Consider the following 10595-nt stretch of genomic DNA (forward strand, 5'->3'; position numbering starts at 1 on the left):
CTTAAAAATACCGTAAATTTACATATACTGACTTGAATGAAAAATAGGAAATGAATGACGAAAGTCTTATGCAATTAACATACAATTACTTAAACCCACAAGAGAGAAACTCACCCTACGAGCTGGCTATTTAACTCATAGATTCACAAATGACATAAATGAATAAAATATTTACTCTACACTAGACCTGCTTCGTATATATATATATATATATATATATATATATATATATATATATATATATATATATATATATATATATATATATATATATATATATATCACTAGAGTTATTCGGTCATTTGACTGGCCAGGCAGTACTATATTGCATCCTACTCTTTGATTACGGTTCACTTTCCAATTGCCTGCACATACAGAATAGTCTGGCCTATTCTTTAAAGATTCTACTCTGTCATTATACACCTGACAACACAGATTATCAAACAATTCTACATCACCCAAAGGGTTAACTACTGCACTGTAATTATTCAGTGGCTACTTTCCTCTTTATAAGGGATTTTTTATCTATGGTAAACAGCTCTTCTAGGAGATCACTCCAAAACCAAACCATTGTTCTCTAGTCTAGGGTAGTACCATGGTTTTTATACCATGGTCTCACACTCTCGTGGGTTAGATTTCTCTTGCTTGAGGGTACACTGGGGTACACTATTCTATCTAATTTCTATTTTTCTTGTTTTGTTAGTTAAAAGCTTTTATAGTTTATTTAGGAAATATTTATTTAAATGTTACTGTTCTTATAATATTTAATTTTTCCTTGTTTCCTTTTTTCACTAGGCTATTTTCCCTGTTAGGGAGCTGGCCTCATAGCATCCTGTTTTTCTAACTAGAGTTGTAGCTTAGAAAGTATAATAATAATAATAATAATAATAATAATAATAATAATAATAATAATAATAATAATAATAATAATAATAATAATATGATATCGGAGTCACCCAAAATATGCTTGGAGCTGAATGGAGAACACTATTATTATCCTTGCGACCTAATACCAGCCAGTTAATCCAGCTGTAAATTGTTAAATAAGATGAAAAAACTAAAGTTATAGTCTTCTGACACCAATACTTTCGAAGTTTTAAGGTAAAATCAATGTTCCTAAACTATATATTTACCAGAAGGGAGACAAATTATATCTTTAAAAAATTTGTTGACAACTGGCTAGATAACTAATTTTTGCTGAAATAAGAAAATCATGATCCACTATTGTTATTTTATTTTGATATTTATATGATATTAAATCATATTTACAAACTCATATTGAAAATTTTTTCACTTCATTTACTAGTTAAATCTTATACAAACACAGTCAATTCGAGGAAAGACTAGTTGTGCAATATGTTGATATTTATAAATGGGAAATAAATAAATAGCAGATTCTTAATTTCCAAATATAAGATATTTTTTTTTTCATTTCTCGGCAATAGTAAAAAAAAAGCCTAGGAAATTGACAAGTATATAGAAAAATATTTATAAAAAAGTTTACAAAGGGAAATTATTATATTACAAACTCTTTTTCCCCTGGGAAACAGATTTATAGTTGGTGATACAAGTTCATACGACAGAAATGAAGGACGCCGTCATCGAGGTTAACAAGAATAGAAAAATATATTACAGGCATCGAATCCTTTGCTGACGACACCAACGTCAGACGTTTTTTGTCAGGTATAATTTTTAGCTTTATATTTTTTTTTATTGTGAAACAGAAAAATTTAACAATACGTGGACGTTTTTTGACATATTTCTTTCTCTTTCTTCATTGTACTTCAAATGATTCGCATGGAATAAGGGTTAGTGTTGGGGAAATGGAGTTGGTATGAGAGAGAGAGAGAGAGAGAGAGAGAGAGAGAGAGAGAGAGAGAGAGAGAGAGAGAGAGAGAGAGAGAGAGGGTTTCCTGACGCCAATGACATTGACATATTTTGAGACCTGTATAGAATTCATATTTTTTAAGCCTTAATCTTGTGTATCGGGTTACTATTTATCACTCAGAGACTCTCTCTCTCTCTCTCTCTCTCTCTCTCTCTCTCTCTCTCTCTCTCTCTCTCTCTCTCTCCTTGCTTTGTGGCATTATGGATGCATATTCAGCAGGTTATCCATGGAACCCGAATTCGATTTTTAAAATGGATGCATAAAACTCCATTAATCTGTTGACCTAAACACAAAATTATGTATCTAGTAACTTTATGTGACTGTTTTTCGTTTCTTCAAATGGTGTATACAATATAAAAAAAAGTGGGCTTCGAGTGTGATAAAAAAAAAAAAAATTGGTTGCCATCGATAGTATACCCTAATAAAGGTGGGCCTCAGCTGTTTACATTAGCAAGGTAGGCCTCAACTGTTTACAATAGAAAGGTGGGCCTCAACTGTTTACCATAAAAAGGTGTGCCTCAAATGTTTACCATTAAAAGGTAGGCCTGAACTATTTACCATAAAAAGGTGGGCCTCATTTGTTTACCATATAAAGGCGGGCCTCACTGTTTACCTTAAAAACGTTGGCCTCAGCTGATTACCATAAAAAAGTGGGTTTCGACTGTATGCCTCCAAAGTGGGCTAAGTACCCATTGTCAGCTCTATAGTTTCCCTTGTGTGTTTTCCTGTTCCGTTTGTCGGGTTGGGATGGCCAGAGTCCATTCTAGATGTGGTCCTCTAGTAATAAACTTAATAAGACTTAAATAAACTAACAGAAAAACACCGATACATGGTAGGCCTACGTGGTCAGCAAAATTGGGCGAATTCATTAGAATATTATTTACTCATACTTCTTTCTATTTCATTGGGTAACAAATGGATTTGTGAGATTCTTTATGGTATCTTATGCCGAATAAAATCTCTTTCTTGTAACAAAAAAATAAAAAATCACCATATATAAAATTAAAATGCACACTTAAAACATTGATATCAATGTATATAAAAAAACGGCATTATGTATTATTTCTTAAGCTAAAGATTGTCTCAATAATTAGATTAATACAATATACTGTAAGACAATTGCTCTTCCAAATGCATCTAATATCGATGAAAATATCTAAAATGTTTTCCATTTTTTACCTTAATTTACCTTCCCTTTTAATGTAAATTTTGAGGCATATTTTACTTCCGTTTTTACAGGTTCTGAGATCAAAACTAACTAAATATTGCACATACCCTATTAGATACAAGATTGACTGGCACCACTGATTTTGACTTTGAAAGAATTCATTTATGACAGCTAAGGCCAATGATATGGTCAAATCTTTGTCTATTTCTAGTTTAGGGCTGGGGAAAAGAAAAAAGGGTAGTGGAATACCAGCCTCTTATAGTGATATTTCACGCCAGGAACAACAGGAAGAGGTAAAAATTCCAAAGCTTTCCATTTGAAATGAAGGATCAAAAACTGAACCTTGAAATCGCCAGAGATTTGACATTTTCTTCTAAATACAACAAGCAGGTTTCTGAATGTCAAACATTTTTTTAACAGAAATCACTGAACTCGAACAAGCAGGTTTCTGAATGTCAAACATTTTTTTAACAGAAATCACTGAACTCGAAAAAGAACTCTGTGGACAAAAGACTTTCATTATGTAATTCCCAGAGAAACTTGCCAAACGAGGGACGAACATTTCCAGTTTCGCTTTTGTTTCCACTGACAAGAGATTTTCTTCACTGGTTAACAGGCAGAATTGCGCAGTATTAATCGTTGCCTATGTTCGAACTGCAAAAAAATTAATAAGGAACCACCCACCGTTTATTATTGCCACAAGAATTGTTATCCCATATACATTTTTAAACTTTTATTGTATTCGGAAGGAAGATACACCATCAAGGCACTAAGCAGAACGCAATGAACTTTTAAGAAAATTATCCAGAAATAATAGTATGCTGGATATCTTTGATCTAGATTTGATAGTGTTAGCTTAAGAGAGAGAGAGAGAGAGAGAGAGAGAGAGAGAGAGAGAGAGAGAGAGAGAGAGAGAGACGTCTTATTACAATTTCAAAAGACATGAGCTCTAAAAGCATCTGTCATTTGTAACTTAACCTATCCAGAGAAGTGTCAGGTTTGTCACAGAGATGAGCGCAAAACATCCCTTTATGCTAGTTTCATAAACCATCAGACCCACTCGGGTACACAGAGACTCCTAATCGAATTTCGTCAATCAGCTGAAATGGAAAGCATCATTCTGAATGAATAGATAACTAGAAAAGAAAGTGGGTGTTCTTCTGACATCTGGGTAGGAAAGACATTACCTGTTCGTCAACATGATGTGTACCAGTTTTGCTTTTAATTACCTGCTATGAATGAAATCCTACCATCTGATTCTGACACTTTATATTAAAATGTTATTATGCTATGATGAAAGTTGTTAACGAAGTGTTTATGGCAAGGGATGAATGACGCGAAGATGACATACACAAAATATTATAAAGAAATTTCAATACGCTTATGTAAAAAGGCAAGAGATGGGGACGGACATGGATTACTATAGGAAAGAATTGAGAAGGACGTCTAAATTTTTAGCAGGAAGAAAAATATATTACAATTTCTTGGTAAAGGTTTAACCTAACGTTTGCTATCGGAGGTAGTGAACAATACACAAGCACGCACAACACAAACAAACACATACTTATATATATATATATATATATATATATATATATATATATATATATATATATATATATATATATATATATATATATATATATATATGTATATATATATATATATATATATATATATATATATATATATATATATATATATATATATTTATATATATATATATATATATATATATATATATATATATATATTTATATATATATACATATATATATATATATATATATATATATATATATATATATATATATATATATATATATTTATATATATATACATATATATATATATATATATATATATATGTATATATATATATATATATATATATATATATATATATATATATATATATATATATATATATATATATATATACATGTGTGTGTGCATAATATATATTCCTTTCGAATTGTGTATATTTTACCTTGGTGAAAGGGTTTATGTATCGCCTTGCTCAGCTAAGCAGTACTAGAAAGGGCCACCCATACCAATCTGTTGTAGTTAGCGTGGTTTTAAAAACTGGCTAAATGCCAAACATGAATAGGGACACGTCTGAGGCCATTGTACTACAGTGGACTTGAAACGGTTGCATTTGTTGTTGTTTTAAATATGAATATATATGTATGTATATATATATATATATATATATATATATATATATATATATATATATATATATTATAGACACATATGTATACATATATTCCTATATTTATATAATATATATATAAGTCTATATATATATAAATATATATATATATATATATATATATATATATATATATATATATATATATATATATACATATATATATATATATATATATATATATATATATGTATATATATATATATATATATATATATATATATATAATATAGACACATATGTATACATATATACATATATTTGAATAATATATATATATATATATATATATATATATATATATATATATATGTATGTATATACATATATATATATTGTATATATATATATATATATATATATATATATATATATATATATATATATATATATATATATATATTAGATATCAGGCTTACACGCACGTATTCCACAGGTAATAAGGATACTTAAACTATTGATTGGAAAGAAATATGCATATATGCAAATAATATATTATAGCACTTTGTTGTATTAAAATAATAATAAAATACTGTACTGTATAATGATAACAATCTCTCTAGTCTGCCTTGATTTAACAGTCCTTTATAATAATTAAAAAACTATCCATGCAAGTAGTTAATTGAGTTCAGAGGTATTTTCTTCAACATTACTTTGTTGAGAATCTTAGTCCTAATTCTCTATAGAAGAATAGGTAATTTAAATAACAAGATATCTTACTCTCTCGCCACTGCTTGCCGATGTATAAATTCAGTCACGTGAGAACAGCAGATGTCATCAAATTCTGATTTGAATTTCATCATAAATAGTAGACAATATTAAAACGAAAAAAAAAATGGAATAAAAGACGTATGAGATATAACATTTCTAAATCATTTCTTGTAACTGAATTACAAATCATCATTTTATATAAGCCTCGCATAATCTCGTAATAAACACAGAAGCTGATAGCAGACAGGCCAGTACAGTGATCACAGATAAAAGACGAACTAAAAATCCTCAGAACTTGTTCAGCAACTTACAGTGCCATTTGCATAATGAAGCAACAGGTAATAGTGCTAAGGAAACGGCAAGCTGAGAAGTTCCAATTCCATTTGGTTGAAAGGAAATCCTCATACAGAGGAATGTGACTGAGCTGTTGTTCATTGCATTAATTCTCCTTTACCATCTTTAGAAGAAAGTCTTGAGAACTGTTCTTTAAAAGGAAAGTTTTTTTCTAGAGACGTGTTTACGAGCTGTATTAGATGTTGTTTGCATAAAAAGATTGTAAAAATGAATACTAGTTAAGGAATATTCCTCTTATTTCTTTTTAGTTTTTTAGTTCTTGATATAAAGCTTGAACATTAAAAAGATTTTACACTCCAATGGAGATATATAGGATACTTACACAGTAGAGAGATTACAAAAGAGCGACAGTTCTATTAAGGTTTATATGTTTTTCATCATCAGTTTTGTAATGTATATATTATATAAACTATGATATCCCTTCCCCATGCAAGGAACAAAAAAATTAATAGTAATCACTTCACCCAACTTGAGTCTACAGTGCTACTTACTACCTGGCTGGATGGTGAATGGGTAGGCCTGACTTATCACTAGGCAGGGAGAGTCACCCAACTATGATGAAAATTATGTCATTAGACATGGTGCGTTTGGGTGCTACAGCCTGTGAAATATACTGCATATAAGTGATATAGGGTTCCACTTTTTCAATATCTGGTTGCTTAGAAGGGCTACAGAAACATGCAAGTTCTACCTTCTATATAAATTCCCGAAAGCCCAGGAAAGCAGCCACTACGAAAATGATTTTGTGAAGGATTAAGGTAATTTGATTCTGCAGACGAAAAACAATCATGGATTGAGCGATATTTCTGTCTTCAGTCTTGTATAAACTAGAACGTTAAAATCCTTAACATTCCCCCTCCCTAATTTCTGCTATCTGATTCTGAGTTAATTGGTTTCTAAAAGCTTTTACTTCTCATCCGTTTCGCAGTTCAGTGTCCGCTGTTGAGAATACTTAGAGAATAGCTAATTTTCTTCGAGTAACACTGACAAAACGAGCTCCCGAGTAGACAAATTCACCCTAGAAAAAAGGGGGTTACAAGCCCAAGTGGCAAGAGGAAGAACGGAAAGGAAATTTGCAATGGAAAACAAATACAATTTCTCCTGCGATGACAATGGCAGAGAGAGAGAGAGAGAGAGAGAGAGAGAGAGAGAGAGAGAGAGAGAGAGAGAGAAATTATTTTTCATATTAGGTAGGTACAGTCCTATGTAATTTGCTCTTAGATTACACCTGTTTTGTTTTATTATGGGAAAATCTTTAAATACAATATTATTATTAGGCTTAATTTTTTTTAATACTAAAATCTCAATACTAAGAGGAAGAATTAAATTTCATTACGTTTAAACATATCTCAGTTATCTAAATTAATCTCTCCTAGAGCATATTTAAGACAGTAGCAGCGTTTAAATAGATATGTCACATATAATCTATGAAGAGAGACTTATGTCAACCTTTTCAACATAACATTCGCTGCTATTTCCACCGATTCAACTGTCTGATTGCAAAGATCATACCACAATATGGAATGATAGCTTGTCAAGTGTGCTGGGTAGTAACACCATTGAAATGGACAGGGACTTACTTTACTTACTTACTTTGATGGCTGCATACCCAAGTATTTCTCGTTTATCAATTCTCGAATTTAAACAGTCTTATTACCCACAGATTTTATACAACAGTCAACGGTGTTCCTGACCTTCAAAAGAGAGAAACTATTTATTGTGCAAACTACAAAATTTACAAAGTACAGCACAACAGGCAACCCGGTCGCGGTGTGCGTGTAGGGGTGAGCCCTTTTGAATGGATGACATTGACTGTGACATTTTACATATCTTTTCCACCCTATTGATTACTAGACAAACTTCATTCATCAGGGCTGATATGGTACGCGGGTAGTATTACAAAATTCAAATACTTACAGTCAATTATATAGAAAAAATACATGATGAGAAGATTTAAAATTTTGTCATAAGTACTGTATAATATGGAATTCTAATATATGCTGTTCAATAAGTAATGATTTGAATGTATACTATACAAAATATGCATTTTATCAGGTTTCTGTCTAGGTAAAACGTTGCTATAGAGTAACATGTGTTTTCATTGTAGTATATTTGATGAAGACTTTCTTACTGATTTACACAATTAAGTTTATGCACAATATTCTAATATAATTTTGTTACTGAATGAATGACATTACGTGAGGGCAACGAATGAGATTGTTTTTAAACATTATAAATAGATTAGAAACAACAGTTCTAATGCTGATTGGTGACTGCAGGATAGGATGTATTACATTTTGGTTACTGTAAAATATGTAAATAATTATTTAGCTGAAAGAATTACGTTTAGATGAGGTCAACACATAATATTTTTGTGAAAGTGTTATCAAAATGAAAACTAAATACAACAGGTTTTATAATGCTACCAGGTAGCTGCAAAATGAGATGTACTGCAATATAATTTATGTACATATTACAGTATATACAAGTCTATTGACTATCTGGAGTAAGCAAATTTTGAATGATTAGCAACAACCTTTTTCAGCACACCAGGTTGCAGAAAATGCTTGAGCAGGCCAACCCCACTCAGTCCCCGTGGCCTGTAATGAGTAATTTCTTCACATTCCACGAGATAATGACTGAACGTGTGCTTCCTTAGCCCGCCTCAGAGTCTGCAGCATGTTTCTGATGGACTGGCAGCTGGCAGCACCTCCCAAAGGTATCGGTTCTGCATCCTTAGTGTGCTATACGTTGTTTGTTCTCTTCTGCTCTCTAGTCCAAGGAGTTTATAATCAGGTGGTTTTCCTTCAGTAATTTCAAGATATTTTCTTATTGATGTGTATGTTTCTTTGAGCATCTCTATTCACTCATTGTAACTATTCATTATTTCCATTCCAACAGTCCTTCAACATATTCAGGGATGGTGTCAGTTTGTAGTCTACTCTCTCCTTCCTTGCGCCTTCTTTAGCGAGCTAATCAGCTCTCTCATTGCCTCTGATTCCAGTATGTGAAGGCACCCATATGAATGCAACCATTCTGCCCGCTTGTTTGATCTGTGATAGGAGGTCTATAGCTCTTTTCACTATGGTGTTTGATTCACGATTTCTTGGTGTTAGAGATTGCAGGGCACTCAGGCTGTCTGTTGCTATTATGGCATTGTCTTTACTCCTTTTTATAATGCTTAGTGCAGCCGTGATACCCAACAGTTCTGAATGTAGTATGGAGCATCCATCTAACGATCGTAGGGACAGAGAGTGTACCTCTGCTCCATTCTGATACACAGTTACCCCGCTTCCTGTTCTCCCATCTTCCAGAAGTGATCCATCTGTGTAATAATGAACTCGTTCCCCTTGAATACTGTCCAGTCTCTGAAAATAGTCATTCTTCAACAATGCAGGATTCATCTCTTCCCTTTTCCCTTTTAAAGTTGAAAGCAGTATCTCAGTCACTGGTATACTCCATGGCGGACGGCTTTTTATATCTATCTTGGTTACGTCTAGATATTCTTTCATGCTAGAGGCCTCTATTAGTTGTCTTGCAGCGGTAACCCAACCATTCTTTAGTCTTTTAGGGTAGCTGTGAATTAGAGTATCTCTTGTTAATCCATCGTCATCTGTCATGATAGACCTATAAAACTGGATGATCGCTGTTATTGCTAATCTATGATGTATTGGCTTCAGACATGCCTCATTCCTCAATATTTCTTGCCTGACACTTTTAGGTGCCCCTAGTAAACTTCTTGCTGCCTTTTTCTGGATGATTTCTAGGATACCAATATAGCTCTTCCTCAGTGGCAGCAACATGCTACTACTGTAATTAACTATTGATCTTATAGATGTATAGAGTTGCTTTACCATTGGTACACTAGCACCCACAGGGACACATGCTAATTTCCGAAGAAGGCGCAACCTCATTGCTGAAGCGTGAACTATTCCTCAAAATAAAGAAGTGGTATGATTTTAAATTACATTATAAGGATGAGAGTTTTATTGGCAAGAAGCTCCCAGCTGGTCCTCGTCAATTATCTGTGCGAATCGTATCTCTCTAAGATTCGACTACTGGAAACAGAGCAATATCAACTATTCTAATTCAAAAAATAATAAGTCGTTGATATCACAATTATAAATTCTAATAATAAAATAATAACTGTACTTGATATCAAATCTATGGGCATTGCTCATAATAACATGAAGAAATTGAGCCAATTGTTTGTTTGCGCTGAAGGAAGGAAATATAGATTTACAAATCTCGAGGGATTT

General features: G+C 32.1%; 1 protein-coding gene across 1 annotated transcript; it reads right to left on the reverse strand.

Annotated features, from left to right (window-relative positions):
* Positions 1-9308: 9308 nt before the first annotated feature.
* On the reverse strand, positions 9309-10139 carry LOC137656429 (uncharacterized). The gene has a single exon (XM_068390609.1). The coding sequence runs from the start codon at positions 10137-10139 to the stop codon at positions 9309-9311; it is 831 nt and encodes a 276-aa protein (XP_068246710.1).
* Between the last annotated feature and the right edge of the window lie 456 nt (positions 10140-10595).

Source organism: Palaemon carinicauda, chromosome 17 (genome assembly GCF_036898095.1).
Source record: "Palaemon carinicauda isolate YSFRI2023 chromosome 17, ASM3689809v2, whole genome shotgun sequence".
NCBI classification, from domain to species: Eukaryota; Metazoa; Arthropoda; class Malacostraca; order Decapoda; family Palaemonidae; genus Palaemon; species Palaemon carinicauda.